This window comes from Psammomys obesus, unplaced genomic scaffold (genome assembly GCF_907164565.1).
Source record: "Psammomys obesus unplaced genomic scaffold, mPsaObe1.curated_primary_1811, whole genome shotgun sequence".
NCBI lineage: Eukaryota > Metazoa > Chordata > Mammalia > Rodentia > Muridae > Psammomys > Psammomys obesus.
Genome location: NW_026596234.1, coordinates 13,485,457 through 13,505,303, shown reverse-complemented (window position 1 = coordinate 13,505,303; position 19,847 = coordinate 13,485,457). Strand labels below are relative to the sequence as shown.

The 19,847-nt window shown below is 50.5% G+C and overlaps 2 protein-coding genes across 3 annotated transcripts in view; one reads left to right on the top strand and one right to left on the bottom strand.

Annotated features, from left to right (window-relative positions):
• Matn4 (matrilin 4) overlaps window positions 1-197 on the bottom strand; it is a 15,620-nt gene extending 15,423 nt beyond the window's left edge. The window contains exon 1 of the mRNA XM_055596214.1: window positions 143-197. The gene's annotated coding sequence lies outside the window, so the exon portion shown is untranslated. The remainder of the gene's footprint in view (window positions 1-142) is intronic.
• The window catches only part of Rbpjl (recombination signal binding protein for immunoglobulin kappa J region like), a 13,835-nt gene extending 1,231 nt beyond the window's left edge, over window positions 1-12,604 (top strand). The window contains exons 2-12 of one of the 2 annotated variants that reach the window (XM_055596215.1): window positions 111-213; window positions 1,367-1,492; window positions 3,486-3,556; window positions 3,733-3,848; window positions 4,100-4,274; window positions 6,116-6,253; window positions 6,576-6,685; window positions 6,933-7,085; window positions 9,200-9,355; window positions 9,475-9,578; window positions 9,663-12,604. In XM_055596215.1, the coding sequence (XP_055452190.1) occupies window positions 111-213; window positions 1,367-1,492; window positions 3,486-3,556; window positions 3,733-3,848; window positions 4,100-4,274; window positions 6,116-6,253; window positions 6,576-6,685; window positions 6,933-7,085; window positions 9,200-9,355; window positions 9,475-9,578; window positions 9,663-9,930 (1,520 nt within the window). In that variant the 3' untranslated portion in view covers window positions 9,931-12,604. Of the gene's footprint in view, window positions 1-110; window positions 214-1,366; window positions 1,493-3,485; window positions 3,557-3,732; window positions 3,849-4,099; window positions 4,275-6,115; window positions 6,254-6,575; window positions 6,686-6,932; window positions 7,086-9,199; window positions 9,356-9,474; window positions 9,579-9,662 lie in introns of those variants that run through there. The other variant, XM_055596216.1, reaches the window with a different exon arrangement.
• Window positions 12,605-19,847: the final 7,243 nt, after the last annotated feature.

Genomic DNA, 19,847 nt, shown 5'->3' with positions numbered 1-19,847 from the left:
GGGGGGGGGGGGGGGGGGGGGGAATCGGAAAAGGTACTGCAGGTTAGACGTGGACCTGTAGGCTGGTAAGTACTGTCCCCCTTATGGGTTTCGCGCTGGCTTCCCTGCAGACCCCTCGGTGCCCCCGGGCCCTCTGACTCACCTGAGCCTGCCGGACAGCTCAGAGGAGCGGCAACAGAGCGACGGGCCGAGCCTCCTGGGCTGTTGGACCAGGTAACTGCGGCTTGGGCAGCTCGCCCTGGGTGGGGAATGCCAGACAGCTAGAGCGAGCCCAGGCGGCAGCTGCATTTAACCTGGAGCGGGAGGACGGGGAGGGGGAGCGCGGGCTGCGACCCCTCCCACTGGCAGGACGAGATCTCCCCCTTCCTCTGGGCACCCGGGCCCCGCGAGCGCGGCGCCCCCTTCTCCCGCCACTCTCAGAGCTGCAGGCTCGAGCTGCGGCCCGGAATTCGGGCGGCGACACTCCCGGCAGCCGGAATGCTCTGGAATCCTACACGAGACACTTCCCAGAGGAGAGCCCCAAGAGGCGGAGCGGCTGGCCGCCGCCTGCCCGCCTGCCTGGCCTAGCTGGGCTTCGGAGGACGCGCCCGACTCTTGCCCTCCGCAAGTGATGAAAGGCCGGGATTCGGTCCTGCTGTGAGGAGGGTAAAAGGCCTCAGAAGGACAGCCTTCAGGACCCAAATTTCCCAAATATCTTCCCCCACGGACCCGTTTTCATGCTCCGTTTGATGGTGCAAGCTTTGAGAGAGCCCATCCTCACCCCTTAAACTCTCTCAGACTCACAAACAACAGACCCCAGAGAGCTGACTTGGCTCACCCTGAAAGCCCAATGTCTTGATCCCCTACATTCAAAGAAATGAACTCTCCACCCTGCGGAACATTGAGCCAGAGGTGTTGTTTGGGCGTCAGAAAGACTCAGATCCACCCCCATCCTGGTAACATGGTTTGGGGCCTCATTCACACCATCTACCTGCTAGGCTTGAGGCTGTGCTCGGAACCTAGAGCCTGCAAAGGCTCTTTCCCTCATGTATTCCCATGGAATGAGGGCTTAATGACCATTTCCACAAAGCCCACCTCCATCTGAAAACCCAGTGTAGAGCTTTTAAACACAGCACATCTGCCACTATGATCCCAGACTACAACAGCCAGGGGGTCACACCCACAGCCACATGGTGCGCCTGGCAGGCTCTGGGCAGGCTTCATGGAACCCAGTATTTTAGCCCATGGCTACCATCCTCCTTTTCACCCCGCACTTCTTCCCCAGAAAAAGTCAACCTCATCTTCCTTCACCTTGAGCAGCGGACTTTGTGCCAACTCAACCCTTGACTCTCCTTCCTGTGGCCGGTTGGCCTAACCCCATCCCTAGGTCACCTCCAGAGCATGCCGCCATCTTAAGGGAAGGTGTGCGCTCGTGCCTGCAGCAGAGATGCGAGCAGACTGTGTGGATCCTACATGCCAAGGTGGCTCAGAAATCCTACGGAAATGAGAAGCGGTAGGTGATCCCACGGTCCCTCCACAGCCTTCAGGCCCATGCCCCCCTCCAAACCTCCCACCATGGAGCTTCCTTTACATCTTGGAGGCCTCAAGGCCGACACCTTAGCTACCGTCCAACAGGGCCCTGTTCCCCAGCCAACAACTGTTGCCGCCTCCTGGGATTTACAGAAGAACCTCACAGTGACTCTCAGATCCCCACATTATTCGTTCGTTCGGTTACTTACTAAGGGTCACACACCAGGCCCTGTGTTCACTGCTGGGCACTGAGCATCCCCCTGGACGAGACCGATGCAGTCTCTGCTCCCTTCCATAGCGCCTTCACTGCAGGGTGGAAGGAGCAGTGGAAGGAGCAGCCGCCCCCCACCAATCAGCAGACAAGTTGCTTCAGACTTCGATGGGAGGCTAGAAGGGAAACAGGGCAGGTCACTCACATAGCAGAGACCAAAGTGGGATGCCTCAGCTTGAAAGGTCAGGGAGGTCAAAGGGCGCTTTATTGAGTGACACTGGAACTGTGGTACCAATACTGAAATGGAGCCAGACGTGAAAAGATTCTCCAGGAAGCATTCCAACTAGAAGGAACAGAAAAACGCAAGGGCCTGAAGGCTGTACTAGTGCTGCAGGAGGATGAAAGGGAGAGACTGGACAGAGGAGAGGCGCTAGAGGAAATAAGCAGAAGCAAGCAGTGGCCAGGCCATGTGAGAAACTGGGATTTTTATTTTTTAATTTTCTTAAAGATTTATTTAATTATGCAGTCTTCTGCCTGCATGTATGCCAGCAGGCCAGAAGAGGGCACCAGATCCCATCATAGATGGTTAAGAGCCACCATGTGGTTCCTGGGAATTGAACTCAGGGCCTTTGGAAGAACCTCTGAGCCGTCTCTCCAGTCCGAAATTAGGATTTTTAAATCACTAAAGGATTTTAATAGGGGAGTATCACATTTGAATCATGTTTTCATTAGATTAATAACATATCATCTTATTTTATTTCTTTTATATTTTGGGGAATTGAGACAGACTGACTCTGTAGCTCAGGCTGGAACTGACTGAACCTACAGTAATCATCCTGCCTCAGGCCCAATCCCCTCTAGTACTGGGATTAGGGTTACAGACATGAGCCGCCACGCCCAATTTAATTTTAACAGTTTTTTAACAATTTATTTATGAATGTATATAGGTGGTTTGACCACATGCATATCTGCACACCAGAAGGGGGCATCAGATCCCCTCACAGATGGCTATGCGCCACCGCGTGAGGGAATTGAACTCAGGACCTCTGGAAAAGCAGCCAGACTCCTGAGTGGTCTTTCTTGCCTCTTGACTGCTAGTTTCATTGTTGCTGCTGTGTGTGTGTGGAAGACACAGCTCTCGTGGAGGTCAGAGGATAACTATGTATAGTTGGTTCTCTTCTTCCACCTTTTGATGGGTTCTGGGGATTGAACTCAGGTTATCAATGCTTGCCCCGGGCAAGCATTTTACCTGCTGAGCCAACTGTTATTTAAAAAGTAATCTGCTGGGCATGATGGCGCCCACCTGTGGTCCCAGCACTCCGGGAGGCAGAAGCAGGTGGATCTCTGTGAGTTTGAAGCCACCCTGGTTTACAAAGCCAGTCCGCAACAGCCAAGGCTACACTGTGAAACCTTGTCTCAAAAAATTAAAAGTGAAGAAGAATGAGGAGGAAAAACCTGGTTGCTATGTGAAAGACAAATTCAAAGAGAGGGCAGTAACAAGGGAGAGACAGTTGGAAGGCTGAGAGCAGGGAAGTCAGGAGGTAGTGGTTAGGACCAAGGTGGAGATGGTAGGAAGCCAACGGATTCCAGTTGTGTTTTGAAGATGGAGTGGGCAGGACTTACTGATGAAGTCTAATAAGCGAAAGAATGTACTGTGTCAATGGGGTTCACTCAAGGAGAGAGAAGAGGGAATCGAATCATGACTCTGGGTTTATGCCACCTTGGGACACTTGTAAGACAGTGAAAATGATCTACGTGTCCCCAGGTTCTTCTGCCCTCCGCCCTGTGTCTACCTCGCTGGCCCCGGCTGGAGGGTGAAGCCAACACAAGACCAAGGTGAGCGCGCCCTCCCGGGCTGTGCTCTGTTCTCTTCGGGAAGGACCCACTAACTCAGCGAGGCTGCGGATCCAGGCGTTTGCAGGCGCAGCCTGGTTGCGCCCTCTGGCGGCAAGAACTACGTTTGACTAGCATCTGAGTTAATCCTTCCAGAGTTGACTGCCGTCCTTTTCCAGCCCACCAGTCTGCGGAGACCGGACCCACCGTCTGCGGCTACATGGGACTGGACGGCGCGTCCGGCAGCGCTCCTGAGACGCAAAAGTTGAATTTCGAAGAGCAGCCGGACTCCAGGGTGAGTCTGCGTGAGAGAGCATCCCATTCCTGCTCCCAGCCGTGCCCCTTCTTTGCAGAAGAGGATTCCCCAAGTTCCCTCCAGAAGCCGAGAGGCAGGCGGGGAGGCCAAAGGGTGGGTTCTGATCCCGAGCCGAGCTAGAGCGGCCTCTTGACATCTCTGATGGTACGGATGTCATAACCGCGGAAGGTTGGCTTATCCGCCGTCAGAGAGTTGAGTTGAGACGTGCCCCATCCCCATGAACCTCGTAGGAATTTGGTTGTGCCAAGACCCTGTACATCTCTGACGCCGACAAGAGGAAGCACTTCCGGCTGGTGCTGCGACTCGTGCTGCGAGGAGGCCGGGAGCTGGGCACCTTCCACAGCCGCCTCATCAAGGTGATCTCCAAGCCCTCGCAGAAGAAGCAGTCGCTGAAAAACACAGACCGTGAGAGGGCCTGGAGCGGAAGGGTGCAACTCAAACCTAGAGCTGTAAAATGGGGCGGAGCGTGTAGGGGCGGGGTCGGGCGAGAGGCGGAGTCTGAGTAGAAAAAAAGGGAGGAGTCTGGGTGAGTGGCTGACCTAGGCCAAGAGAAAAGCCCCAACTTGACACAGGCAGAAGGATACCAGATTTGAGGATGACAGTGGGGGAGGGGAGGCTCAGAAGAGACAAAAGCCGAGTGCCAAGCCTGGGTCAAGTTTAAAATTAAGAAGGTTGCGTAAGCCAAAGACAGGGGCTTTCGTGTGTAATTCGGTTACTCAGATGTCAGTCTGAGACCCAGATCTCTATCTAGGCCAGCCTAGGAGTGAGGGTAAGACAAAGGACAGGAAAGAAGAACAGAGAGGGAAGAAAGGAGAGGGGGGTGGTTTGGTTGATTCGATTATAGCATGTCGTGTTGCTTGCTTGAGAGTGTCTGCCTGGAAAGTGTCCCCTTAGGCTGGGTGTGGTGGCTCCCAGCACTTGCGGAGGCAGAGGCAGGCGGATCTGTGTGAGTTCAAGGCCAGCCTCGTCTACAAAGGGAGTCCAGGACAGTGCGACTCCAAAACCCAGCACCTTCGTGTCCTTTTTTAAAAAAAAAAAAAAATCTTGTGGAATGTCCCAGATCCAAGCTGTGTTCTAAATGGCCCCTTGGTATTTATGAAAAGGGGATGTCACGGTGACAGTGTAACGGTTAAGAGTGCAGAATCTGGCAGTCTGGCTTTGAGTCCTGTCCTGAAGCTTGCTAGCTGCCTGGTCTTAGGTAGCTTGAGCTCTTCTATGGAAATAGGAGAATCAACTGAGCTGATACGTGTGTTTAGAAAAGTAAAGGATGGGGGGATGGCTTGTGGGCAAAGTGCTTGCAACACAAACATGAGAGAGCCTGAGTTTGGGCACCCATAAAAGCTGAATGTGGCTGCAGGCACCAGGGACCCCAGCACCGAGCAAAGAGACAGGAGGATCCTCCTCAGACTCTCTGGCCAGAAAGTTCTAGTCAAAATGGTGAGCTCTCAATCCAGTGAGAGCCTTTGCCTCAAAAAATAAGGTAGAAAGTAATCAAGGAAGATGCCTGGAGTCAAGCTCTGTCCTCCACCTGCTTGCACACACATCTGTGCACACACGTGGGGAAAGAGGGAAGGAGGAAGGGAGGAAGGAAGGAAGGAAGGACCTATTGTATGATAAGTTCAGTGGGAGGGGCTTGGCTAGCTGTACAGGCATGCATCTGTGTATCTGAGCAGCAACTGCTCCCAGTGCCTTTCCCCCAACTAGTCCACAAAGTCCGGTGAGAAAACAAAGCTGCGACTCTGAGCACATGCCATAGGCTGGAAGACCTATCAGTCTCTAGAATAAAGTCCCGCTGCTAGTTCACACCATGTGGTCTTTGCTTAGCAGCCACCTATGCAACTCCAGCCTGCCTGCCTCACACTTCCCTGGCTCAAGGAGGCCTCCTTAACTCGGGCTAAATCCACCACATCGTGTTAGCACTTTGTATCTATGCCGTCCAGAGTAAAGCCGGGCCCAGTTCACACATCAGTTCCCAGCACAATGCCTGCCACAAAGCAGGTCCCAAGTTACGTGATGAACTGAGGTCACTGAGTCAAAGGATGGACGTCCAGTTGCACCAGGAAGCTGGCCAGCTCAAAAGCAGGACTAGAGCAGACCCTAGAGAAAGGGCTGTGAAATGCAAACACCCATCATGTCCAGGCCAGTGGCTGTGTTAGCCAGGCTGCCACACGGGACAGAAGATTACGTGGGGAGTCTAGGGGAGCACACGAGGCCAGGGCGCTGACTCCCCTCCCCTCTTCTCACAGTGTGCATCTCCTCGGGCTCAAAGATCTCCCTTTTCAACCGCCTGCGCTCCCAGACAGTGTCCACACGCTACCTCTCGGTGGAAGACGGGGCCTTTGTGGCCAGTGCAAGACAGTGGGCAGCCTTCACACTCCACCTGGGTAATCACATGAGCAGGTGTCGGCTGGGTGCTCCTTGTGTGTTAGTGTACTTAATCACCACTACAAACCAGTGTGGCTGACCCTTGGGGAGGACCGTAGTGAGTCAGTGACTAACCCAATCTGCTCTGATCCCAGCGGCTCTGCCCTTTCCCCTTAAGCCAGTAAGTGGCTGCCCCAGGGAGCACACCTTCCTGGGGATGACCACAGATTACCTCTCCAGGATTAGAATCTTGGTGTAAGGGAAAGCCAGAGGAGAGGAAGCAGGGTTTGGGGAAAAGTAATAAAGCCTTCATTTTTGTTTTTTTCTTTCTTTCATCCTCAGCTGATGAGCACTGTTCCCAAGGGGACTTCCCACCCCAGGAAGGCTACATCCGCTATGGCTCCCTGGTGCAGCTGGTCTGCACGGTGACAGGTGTCACCCTGCCTCCCATGGTATGAGGAAGGATGGTTGTATCCACACAAGTAACCACTGATCAGTACAGAATTGTGGCCACTGTGCGCAGGGCTGGAGGGTGAGGCCACAAAGGCATAAAGACACCTACTCTCTCTCTCTCTTAGTGCTTAATGGGAGCGTGCCCCGTGACCTCACGGCTATCAGAATAGAGGTTCCTGGCTGGGAGAGCAGCCTCCGGGGACCCCTCACCTGGCTCCCGCTCTTCCCTCCACCCTTCTGCTCCAGATCATCCGCAAAGTAGCCAAACAGTGCGCCCTCCTTGACGTGGACGAGCCCATCTCCCAGCTACACAAGTGTGCGTTCCAGTTTCCAGGCGACACGCCCGGAGGGGGTGGCACCTACTTATGCCTTGCCACGGAGAAGGTGGTGCGATTCCAGGTGAGAGGCAGAGACTACCAAGCATCCTCGGAAGAACCCAGAGAGCCGCAGGGTGTAAGACCTTGACCACAGAGGCTGCTGCTTAAGGAGTAGTGCTGCCTATGGAAGAGTAAAGTCAAAGAATGTAGGGGGGGGGTCATTGCTGTTGTTAAGCAGTATTCCTTCTCAAGGGCTCCCAGAGGTTGGGATATGAAACTGCAGACTATGGGGACTGGAGAGACAGCTCCGTAGTTAAGAGCACTTGTTGAGCTTCCAGAGGATCAAAGTTCGAGTCCCTCATGGTGGCCCACAACTTCTCAACCACCTCTCGCTCCAGCTTTAGGGGATCAGACACTCCCTCCTGTCCTCTGAAGGTCACACACATGTATATTCATATATACAGAGATAAAAAGAAAAAAATTGCGGAATATAAGCAAAATCGTAGTAGGAAGTGGTACTGAATATTGTTGAACAAAATCATAGGATGTCAAGGTACAAAATCATACAATGTAGAAAACAATAATTATTAAGTAATATTCCTCCGAAAGATGTTATTTTGAAATGTTAATAGATAGAATCTTGATATAGAAAACAATTATTATAGCCAGGTGGTGGTGGCACATACCTGAAATCCTAGCAATGGGGAGGCAGAGGCAAGCGTATCGCTGTGAGTTCAAGGCCAACCTGGTCTATAGAGTGAGTTCCAGGACAGCCAAGGCTACACAGAGAAACCTTGTCTAAAAATAATAATAATAATAATATAATTTTTTATTTTGTGTGTTTGTTTGAGACCGGCTTTATTCATGTTGCCTAAGCTGGCTTGTAACTCTCTAAGTAGCAAAAGCTGACCTTGAGTTCATAACCCTTCTGCCTCCACCTGTCAAGGGCTGGCATATTGGCCACTGCTCCCAGCTAAAACTGTAGAATGTTAGAGCAGAGGATTTTTGTTTTTGTTTTGTTTCGTTTTAAGGCAGGGTTTCTCTGTGTAGCCCTGGCTGTCCTAGAAGTCCCAGTGAAGACCAGGCTGGCCTAGAACCCAGAGATCTGCCTGCCTCTGCCTCCTGAGTGCTGGGATTAAAAGTGTGCACTGCCACTGCCCAGCTAAGGCACAGACTTTTGCAATGTTGAAAGAGTACATACGGCCGGAAGGACTGCTTAGTGGCTAAGAGCACTCGCAGCTCTTTCAGAGGACTAACGTTTGGTCCCCAGCACCCATGTCAGCTGGCTCACAACTGTCTGTGATTTCAGTTCCAGGGAATCGGACGCTCTTTTGTGGCCTCCGATGGCACAGGACACATACACTTACGTAGACACGTGCACACACTTGCATATAAATAAAAATAATCTTTTTCAAAGACAGGGGAGCCTGGTGATGTAGGTTGTAATCTATATGTGCGGCTGAGGTAGAAGAGCAGAGCTGTTCAAGACCTGTTGTGCTACAGTGAGTTCAAGGCCAGCCTGGGCGATTTAGTGAGACCTTGTCTTAAAGAGTAAAAGGAAGACTGGAGATACAGCTCACCGGTAAAGTGCTTGGCGAGCATATGTGGCATTCTAGGTGTGGTTCCCAATACCAACAAGGAAAGACTTAGGAAAACCAGTTTATTAGAAACCTAGCTGGCTCAAAGATTTGGTTTAATCTACATGAGAGAATGTTAAAATCTTGGGGCTGAGGAAATGGCTAGTTGGTAATGTACCTGCTGTGCCAACTCTGGCACCTGAATTCAGTACCCTAGAACTCACATCTGGTTTTGAAAAATTGAGCATGGTGGCCCACACCTGTAACCCCAGCACCTGGGAGGCAGAGACAGGAGGATCTCTGTGAGTTCGAGGCCAGCCTGGTCTACAAAGTGAGTCCAAGACAGCCAAGGCTTCATGGAGAAATCCTGCCTTGAAAAAAAAATTAAAAAAAAAAAAAGAAGAAGAAGAAGAAAAGAAAGGTGGAGAACAATTGAGGAAGATATCTGGCCTACACACACACACACACACACACACACACACACACACTCACACACACACACGGCCCATACAGTGTGAGGCTGTCACCCAAGCTCCCTGAGGCAGGTAAACTGCAAAGCTTAGAAGGGAAACTTGGCCACTAGCGAAGCTTCAGTTCCGTCCCCTGGACTTCCTGCCAGGCTTCCCTCTGCCCCAAGGAGGCCAACAGGGCACTGCTCAACGACAGCTCTTGCTGGACCATCATCGGCACCGAATCGGTGGAGTTCTCCTTCAGCACCAGCCTGGCCTGTACCCCGGAACCTGTCACGCCGGTTCCGCTCATCAGCAGTCTAGAGGTAAATCTGCCGGGTGCCTGCTTGCATTGAGAAAGGGGGGAGGGGCGCTGTGCGGGAAGGGCAGGAGGCTCCTTCTACCCACCCCCCAGTCACCTACATTTGGTCCCACCCACCTCCAGCTGAGCGGCGGAGGGGACGTGGCCACGCTGGAGCTGCATGGAGAAAATTTCCACGCTGGGCTCAAGGTGTGGTTCGGAGACGTAGAGGCAGAAACCATGTACAGGTGCGGATCGGGGTGGGGAGGGCCAGCTTGGGCCTGGGGATCAAAGACTGGAATGTTTGCCGACCTCCATGCCCGACCCCGCAGGAGCCCGCGGTCATTGGTGTGCGTGGTGCCAGACGTAGCGGCCTTTGGCAGCGACTGGCGCTGGCTGCGCACTCCCATCACCGTGCCGGTGAGCCTGCTGCGCGCCGACGCGCTCTTCTATCCCAGCGCCTTCTCCTTCACCTACACCCCGGAATACAGCGCACGGCCCCCCGACGCTCACGAGCCTGCCCCGGACGCGGACGCGCTTCTCCAGAGCATCCACCACGAGTTCACACGCACCAACTTCCACCTCTTCTGCCCCAGCTAGGTACCACCACCTGCCCTGTGGCTGACGCCCCGCGCCGCTGTCCATCCAACTTCTTGCCCCTGTGCTAAGAAAGGGGAAGAGGCGGGGATTTCTCACCTGTCCTCAGGCCATCCGCCATCCTCGGACATCCAGTAACTGTCAATCAGGAGTGATGGTCTAAGGTCTTCACGGTGTAGGGTACTTCCTGTTTTTGTAACCGTGTAGATCCATCCTTCCGTCTTTGTCTCTGTTTGGCTCTTCCTGAGTCTTTGACCTACTCTAAGGATCCAAGTCCAGACATCTGGGTCCCATGAGGTCCCTCTTAGAGCTAGCATCTACCAGTGGCTTCACTCCCTATGGCACCTTCGCCTGGGTTTGAGCTCTGGCCCACAACATTCGTGATCAGGCAGAGGCTTAGGTCAGCAAGTCAGGTTTTGCCCTTTTCACTGTACCCAAGGCCGCTTCTCCTTCAGGCCCAATGGGAAGAGCCTGAGGATAAAAATCGTTCTGTATCCAGGTACAGGTGAACCAGAATCCACGTGTGTGTGTGTGTGTGTGTGTGTGTGTGTGTGTGTGTGTGTGTGTGTGTAGGTGGGAGAGGCGCTGAGTGCTCACTGGGTTCTGCTCGAGTCCGAGTCTGATGGAACAGGCACCTTTAGGCCTCTCTGTAGGAGGAAATAGAGTTCCGAGGCAGCAGATACCCTTGAGCCCCTACACCTGGCAGCCCTCGCAGCCAGCAACTAGCTATACCCCCCCCCCATGCCAAGCAAGAAGACACTGCAGTCAGAGGCAAACCCAGGGCCTCCTCAGACCATGCCTGCTCCAGGACAAGGCAGACAGAAGCCATGAGACAACCGGGCAATAATGGAAGTGAGAATAGGTCCTCTCCATACAGGACCTATTCGGGAACAGCCCATCCCTGGTCAAGCTTACTCTGCCTACCCTGTGCTCACATGGAAAAGGGAACTGAGTAGATCATGGCTTGGGCAATAAAAACCAAAGACATATGGTATAATGGGTGTCAGTCTGTGGTCTTGCCTGGTAGGGAGGACTAATCTGAAGCATGGGTTCAGTCTATACCTATAACACCCTAAACATGCCAGATCTCGTCTGAAATGTGAGTTCAAAGCTCTAATGATCTGGAACTCTCCTTAAGCCTTGGAGGAAGAGCTCATTTCCTGTGAGCCCTCTCACCCCCACCCCACCCTGGAGCTGGCCCCCAAATGCGGAAGGTCCCATATGAAAGCAGCAGTAAGATTTGTTCACAGACTATAGAGGCATGCCTTTAATCCCAGCCCTTGGGAGGCAGAGGCAGGTGGATCTCTGAGTTCAAAGCCAGCCTGGTCTACAGAGTTTCAGAACAGCCAGGGCTACACAGTGAAACCCTGTCTCCTGTCTCCAAACAAGCAAAAAGACTTCGTAGAGTAGTCACTGATTTCTTTCTCTGGTTTTCTGTTGGTTTGTTTGTTTGTTTTGCTTTGCTGTCTTTACTGATTTCTGTTATCTTCTATCAACAAGCTGAAATTCACCACAAAAGACACTGAAGAAGCTTGCTCATGTGGCCCCAGACAGTGAATCTTGGCTAAGAAATTCAGGGCACATTTTTGATCAGCTATGTCCCCAACATGAAGTACCCTGCCTTGAAAACTTGTGTCACAGGCTAGAGAGATGGCTCAGAGGTTAAGAGTGTTGGCTGTTCTTCCAAAGGTCTTGAGTTCCATTCCCAGCAACGGCATGGTGGCTCACAACCATCTATTGTGAAATCTGGTGTCCTCTTCTGGAATGCAGGCACACATGCAGGACGAACATTGCATAAATAAATAAATGCATATTTTAAAAAGAAAGAAGGAAGGAAGAAAAGTTGTGTCGCTATCCCATGGTGTTGACACAAGAAGGAAGCAAAGGGGAGTTTCAGAGAGTGCTGAGAGGCTGCAGGGCTGTTCCGGTGGCCCTCTGGGCTTTCTCTGCTGCATCCCAAGGCAAGTGTGAGCCCAAGCCCAGGAGTCCAGCTCTGTGGTCTTCTTTGTTTCTCTCACCTTATAATCAAAGGTTCTACCTGAAAGTCTGACTCCAGGGCTCCAGCTCTGCCCAGTTTTGAGTTCCTGCTGTAGGACGGATCGGTGGAAGTACTCCCTTACCATAGTCTGAATCACCTGGCATCAGCTCCTTCCCAGTCCGTCCTCTTCCTAGCCCTGGATCTTCTCTCTGCTTCTCCAGCACACAATTCTACCATCAAAGCTTGGGGACCCCGTCTCTTCTTCCACAGCAAAATAGTCCCCTCCCGACTCCCCCTCTCTCCAATTCTCTGCCTTCTGCATCCAGGGGAATACCATAGAAATCCCGAGTGAAAATTCATGAGCCCCGTGTTCAAATCTTACCAGTAATTTCAAGACAGAGACAGGAGATGATGAACTCAGGGCTCTCTACATACTCATGAAGTCATCCCTACCAAGTTGCCTCCTGTGTTGAGTTGTCTGTCCCCTCCAGGCTGTGAGGGTCATATGGAAATAAGATTATCATTTGTTTGTTTGTTTATTGTTATGCAACACAATGCCTCCCAAAATAAGCCGGAGTTTGTTTCTTTGACAGATAATGGTTTGCAAATACAAAGAAAAACCACCAGATGGCACTGTTCCCCTCACAAATAAAAGGGGGCTGTTAAAAAGCGACTAGAATCCTTCCATATGATCTTTTTCATGTTCTTGGGGCTCTTTTAAGGTTTACAAGCTTAGTTCTGCATAGCTCCAAGAAATATACAAAGTTCCTAGAGCCCACTTGCGGCTTGGCTTACTTCACGAGACTCGGCAAGTTAGTTGTAAACATGAGCTGTCCTTAGTAGGCAAGGTGGCAAACATGTTTAGTCCTGGCACTCCAAAGGCAGAGGCAGTCAGATCTCTGTGAGTTTAAGACCAGCCTAGCCTGGTCTACATAAATCCCAGCACAGTCAGAACTACGTAGAGAAACCCTGTCTACAAATAATAATAATAAAGTTTTCCACAGATCAACCGGATCGAGATCTCTGTGTAGAAAGGGCCATCCATCCTTTTTGTCAAGTGCTCCTGTGTGAATCCAACAAGAAGCCAAGTTGGGGATCACTACCCTAGTACACATTGTCTCCCCCTTTTGCAGATGGGCAAACTGAGGCTCTGAGAGAGGAGAGGCTGATGCCACAGCCTGTCCTTGATCTGAGTCCTGCGCCTCGAACACGAAGTCTGGGGCTCTGAGGTCCTCTTACCTGGCCCACCAAACTAGGCTACAGGAAGAACATGTGTGTTGCAGATAGGGCGAGGGGTTTGGGGGGGGGACACAGAACAAAAGTGAAGATGTGAATATCAGTGCCCCCTCTCCCACAAAGCCAGAAGTCCTGGCACTGGGAAAAGTCGTAGGCCTTTAAGCGTCGACCTTGGGCTGCTCCTCTGACTTCTGTTTCTGTTAAATGAGGCTTTTCTACAAAGAAGAATTAGTTAAAACAATAGCATTGTACAATTTTCAGACATTTCTCTCCCTGGGGGGGATGTGGATGGTTGAGAGCATAGACCATGAAGATGTCAAGGGAAAAAAGAATGGGAAGTGAAACCGACCTATAAACACCCTTCTCCCCCTCCCCCCTCCCCCCAGTCAGATTTGGCTCTGTTCCAGACCCCAAGGGACGAGGTAAGGGTAGCCGAGGTACAATAATACGTTTAGTGCACAAACTGGCAAACACCTGTTGCAGCTAGCTGCCTACTGTGGTGGTTTGAGAACGGGGGGGGGGGGGGGAGTGTTTGCAAGCCAAGTCCAGGGAAAGGTTGAGCCTTGTGACCAAGTTCTTCACAGATTAACCCTAGCTAAAAAGTGTTTCAGTAGGAGCCTGGGGATGTAGCTCAGTTGGCAGAGTAATTGCCTAGCCTGTAAAAGCCCCTGCTGGGTTCAATCCCCAGCTGCATAAAACAGGCATGATAACATATGCCTGAAATCCTAGCATTCAAGAGGTGGAATCAGAGGTATTAGAAATCCACGGTCCCAGCACTCAGGCGGCAGATAAGGTGGAGTTCGAAGTCAGCCTGGTCTACAGTGCTACAGTTCAGGATAGTCAGGACTACACAAAGAAATCCTGTCTCAAAACAAAACAAAAAACCCCACAAGCAAACAAAATTAAAGGTCATCTTCTAGATACAGAGTTCAAGGCCAGGCTGAGCTAAGTGATACCCTGTCAAAAGAAAAGAAGACAGAGTACTAGGCTGAGCTAAGTGATACCCTGTCAAAAGAAAAGAAGAGAGTACTAGGCTGAGGCCTATCCCCACTGAATTCATCCCTCAGCCACAGCTCTCTGATCTTGGCTGGTCATCTAAGGGGGTATTCTGCAGTTTTGCCTGGCTCACATACATTGTATATGTTTAATATACACTTGTATTTATAGTCTCTTCACACTCCCACTTTTTGGAGGTATCTTAAGGTGAAGAAAAGCAGTTCTAATTGCAGCTGGATCCAGTAAAAAGGAGGCAGTTGTGGAGCCAAAGCATCTGTGTCCTCTTGGCAAGCTCAAGTTACTTAATATCTCTGTGCCTTGGTGCTGGAGATATGGTTCAGTGGTTAGGAGCACTGGCTGCTCTTCCAGAGGACTCGGGCTCAATTTCCAGAATCTACATGGAAACTCACAACTGTCTGCAACTCCATTTCCAGGGGATCTGACACCATGACACAGATGGAGGCAAAGCACTATTCCACATAAAATAAAAAAAAGAGTCTGTGCCTCAATTTCCACTTCTGTAAATATGGATGGGGGCATTTGCTTCATAAAGGCTTGTGAAGAAAATAATCAGTGTAGGTGAAGGCCTTTCTACAGGACCTGACCCACAGCCATCACTTCCTATGAGCTGTGGCTACTATGCTTAGTTTTGTTTTGTTTTCTGTTTTGTTTTGGTTTTTTTTATTGTTTTGGGGAGGGGTGGTGAGGCAAAGTCTCACTTTGTAGCCCTGGCTGTCCTGGAACCATCAGAGATCCCCCTACTTTTGGCTCCCCAGCGCTAGGATTAAAGGTATGTATGACCATGCTTGGCCAACACAACCACCTTTCAAAGTAGAGAATATTCTATTATTTGCAAGCTGGGGAAACCAGTAGCCTACAGGGGGTAAATGACCTTTCTGTGCTGGTTTTCTGTTACATAACAAATCACCACGAAAGTATTAGGTTACAGCAACACATACACCTTGTCTTTCGTTTCCGTGGAGTCCAAGCCCAGCTTAACTGCTCTGCTCACCGTCTCCCAAGGCTGTAATCAAGGTCTCTTTGGGGCAGAAGTCTGTTCTATGCTTTGGCTGTTGGCAAAATTAAATTCTTAAAGCTGTCGAACTCGTGGTACCTTGCTTCGTTGAGGTCAGCTGAGTGAGGGCCACCCAGGATAACCTGTCTTTGCTAACCCATGGATCTACTAATTGTGGACACTACTACCTGTGCAGAATCTCCCCTGTGCTATCTCGCGTAACCTTCATGAACCCAGGGCCATCCTGCACGCCTCTCAGGTCCCACCTACACCAGAAGAGAATCAAGAGCCTGGAAAGATACTCCGTGGTTCAGAGCACTCGCTGCTCTTGCAGAGGACCCAGGTTCCATTCCCGGTACCCACTTCAGGGAGCTCACGATGGCCTCTAACTCCAGCTCTGAGGAGTATGACGTCTCAGGCCTTTGAGAGCACTAGCACTTACGAATACATACATACTCATCCATAGTCCCACACACATATACATAACTGAAAATAATGAAATGGGAGACTCAAGAGAGGGCTTAGTGGTTAAGAGCACTGACTGCTCTTCCAGAGGACCAGGGTTCAATTCCCAGCACCCACATGGCAGCTCACAATTGTCTGTAACTCCAGTTTTAGGGATCCAAGACCCTCACAGAGACATACATGCAGGCAGAATACCAATGAACATGAGATAATTTTTAAATTATTTTATTTGTATTTTATGTACTTTGGTGTTTGTATGTATGTCTATGGTAGGGTGTTGGATCCCCCTGGATACTCTTAACCAGAGCCATCTCTCCAGCCCCTGAAATAATTTTTTTAAACAATGATATAAATATTTGAGAGAGAGAGAGAGAAGAACTTATAAAAGGTGTGCGTGTCATGGAGGAGGGAAGAGCTCTTGGGGACATCTTGGAGTTCTGCCATCTTGGAGTTCTGCCTTCTCCCCGAAGCGTCATAGCAAATATTGGCAGGGATCTCTGTTTGACTTGTAAGCTTTTCCGTGCCTCGCGAAGGAACTGTCCGGTGGAGGGGTCAGTGCTCAGACAGTTTCGGGAAACTGGCAGACCCTGAGTTAAGAGTGTCCAAAACTATAATCCGTGTCCGGTTCTCAGAAATGATGTCTGCTGGGGGATAGTCTTGCTCGGTGTGTATTCAGGAGCTGGTTTCTATGCCCCGGGATCTGGTTACAGTCCGGACGTGGACATAAATCTCCTGTATCAATGTTGTGTAAACGATGCTCCCCAATTATCTCTGATTGGTTAATAAAAAGCTCATCAGGAGCTGGGCACAGAACTCACGCCTTTAACCCCAGGTGGAGGCCAGGCTGTCTGGTCTACAAAGAGAACCCAAGACAGCCAGGACTGTTACACAGTGAAACCCTGCCTTGAAAAACCAAAAAAAAAAAAAAAAAAAAAACTGATCAGTTGGTCGAGAGGACAGAGGCAGAACTTCCATTCCAATAGGGGGGAGGGGAGGTTCATCTCCCGTAAGGACCAGAAAAAGAACATAGAGAGAGCCACGAGGAGGTCGCCATTAGGAGGACAGAGAGAGACAACAGATGGCCAAGGTGAGACTGAGATGTCAAGTAACAAAGGTCACTTGGCTGGGAGGCAGCCAGACCAGCATTAATTGGGTTAGAATAGATGAGAATCTGCCCAGTTACAGGGCTTAAAGCTTGTTGAATAAATCTAATAGGTCTGTGTCAACTATTTGGGAGCTAAAACAAGCAAAAGAAAAAAAAATTACAATAACACAACAGATGTCCAGAGTCAGTGCTAGCTTGCCATATCAAAGCAGGACAGGTAATGAAGCACACAGTCACCAACCTGTATATTGGTTTGGACATGAAATGCCCACCTCCTGAAGGCTTAAGTTTATTAAAAGGCTTGGTTGCCAAGTTCTGGGGAAGTGACTGAATCCTGAGGCCTCTGATCTGATCAGAGGCTTAACCCTTCCCTTAATGGATTTATAATATAGCATTATGGGGAGGCGGTAAACAGCAGAGGTGGGGCCTAGTTCGAGGAAGTAGCTCACTAAAGGTGTGCCCTGAAAATGTATACTTGCCCGATTCCTTGTCTCTCCCTGCTTACTGCATACCATGAGGTGAGCAATTCTGCTCCAGTAAGAGCGTGCACCGTTATTTTGTCTCATCAGGGGCCCAGAAACACAGAGCCAGGTCAGGACAGACTGCCTCAAGTCAAAAATGAATCTTCCCTCCCCATACCTTTCTCTCAGGTATTTTTGAGTATGAGAGTGTGACTAACAGAGCTGCCAGGGAGTCCTGCTCCCCTGGCACCCCTGCCTTTGTGCCGTTTGCTGTGACAGTCAATAGGAGTGGCCTGTATGCATGACTAATGAGATGTTATGAAAGGCAGAGTGTTTGACTTCCAAAGCCCGGACATAAAAGGCCGTGTGGCCTCTACCTGGCTCTCTTGGATCACTCACTCTGGAAAGCCAGCTGCCGCGTCACGAGGACACACATTTCTATGTTAATCCGTGAGGTGAGCAGCTGAGGCCTGTGGCCAACATCGAGAGCCAAGTTTCCAGGCATGTGAAGACACCCTGTTGGAAACAGATCCTGCTGCCCAGTGAGCCTTTCAGATGACTAACGTAGCCCATACCTGGATCACAGCTTTATGACACCGGCCCCTCCTCAGCCAAGCCATCCACCTCAGCTGCTCCTGGGTTTCTGACTCACAGAAACAATGAGTTGTGTCTATCACTGTAAGCCGTAAGTTGAAGGTCGACGTTCCATAGCAATAATTAACTAATACTTCTGGAGTATCTTACCCAAAGGAGCGTGAGATATATCACATCTGTGGCACACTCCTGTAGTTCCACAACTCTAGGAGGCAGAGGCAGTCAGATCTCTGCTCTACAAAGCAAGTCCAGGACAGCAAGGGCTACACAGAGAAACCCTGTCTCAAGAAACAAAAGAGATATCACATCTGATGAGAGTGCCGCTCAGTACAGTCAACCTCTGGCCTTCCCCTCCACAGGCTGTGGAAAAGGCAGGCAACAGCTACTGATTCTGGACAAACACGGAGGTGTCAGCCTCCACTTCAACTCAGAAATTCTTTCAAGAGCGGACACACTGTATCCACACCATCCTGTTCCAGGAGCTGTAGCTACATGTAGCCACTGAACATTTGGGAAGAGGTTTTACAACACAATCTTTAAGTTTTAAATTAAGTTGAAAAAGCCACAGTGGCTGGTGGCTACAGTGTTAAAGAGCAGTTGTAGCAGATTAAGAGTGAATGCTACAGGAAAACGGATGAGTTAGAGAAACTAACCCAAGGGACCCAGGAAAACAATATAGTAGGTCAAGTCCCTAGAGATAGGAGACCCCATGCCGGGTGTGGTGGCGCACGCCTGTAATCCCAGTACTCAAGGAGGCAGAAACAGGCAATTTCTGTGAGTTTGAAGCCAGCTTGATCTACAAGGCAAGTCCAGGACAGCGAAGGCTACACAGAGAAACCCTGCCTTGAAAATCCAAAAAACCAAAGAGAGGTTGAGGAGGAGACAAAGAGATGAGGCCGCATCTATTACTTCAGGGGGCTGTGAGGGACTGAGCATCCTCCAGCGAAGGGACTATGGGCAATGTAAACCTTGATAGTCACTATGGTCAGGAGTAAACTCCGGAAGCTCACTGTATGGGTTCAAATCCCACTTCTGCCACTGGCAAACCGGATAGATCTGGACAAGTTATTTAACCTTGCAGATGAGGTTTTCCCATTTGTAACAACAGCCGTTTCAGGCTGTTGTGCTAATGGATTCAGATGTGAAACAGAGTCTCTGGCATGTGCTGTAGGTGATGTGAGGGTCCAGCATGATGACTACCGACTCTCCTTGGTGCTTCTTCACATTAGGAAACGCAGTGGTGCCAAACCCAAAACACCAATGTCAATGAACCACCAACTGGGGTTCCACTTGGCAGAGACAAGCTCCCGGCTGGCTGTGCCCTCGGTGAAAGGCTCCTTACTGCTTTGAAGGCTCATGGTGTTTGCGTGTGACAACTACAGCAGGGACTACAGAGACCAGGAAGGTGACTGAGAAATGTGTGGAAACTGGCATGCTTCCTTTCAGCCACTCCTATTCATCAGTACACACTTGGCCATTGACGAAGTGTAATTTTTTTGAATCCCTAACGACTTTCGCAGAAAGTCTCATGATTTCTACATGGTGACTCATTTGAGGGTTATTTTTCACTCTTTGGATTTGCCATTATGTGCATACATGCATATGACCTCCATGGTACACTTGTGGAGGTCAGGGGTCAGCTTCAGGAGTTGGTTCTCTCCTTCAGTGGTGGAATGCAGGAATTACACGCCAGTCCTCCAGCTGACTTGACAAGTGTTCTTATCCTCTGAGCCATCTCGAAGGCCTCAGGGATTCTTTTGTTGGTTTTTAAACCTGTAGCTGCTTAATGAAAACATGGAGAGAGACAGGACGTGCTGTTCAGAGCAGCAGGGTGTTTGCTGGCATCTTTCCTTACTTCCACCAAGGCCCTGCCGCAACCCATGTCCGTCCCTACGTCTGGCACCCCAAACGGTTTCTCAGGCTTCACTGAGTTCAAGGGGTATACGTCCCAAAAGGGATGACTGCCTTTTTAAGAACCTTTAAACTGCTATTAGGCATGGTAGCGCACGTCTTTAATCCTAGCACTTTGGAGGCAGAGGCAGGTGAATCTCTTGAGTTCAAGGCCAGCCT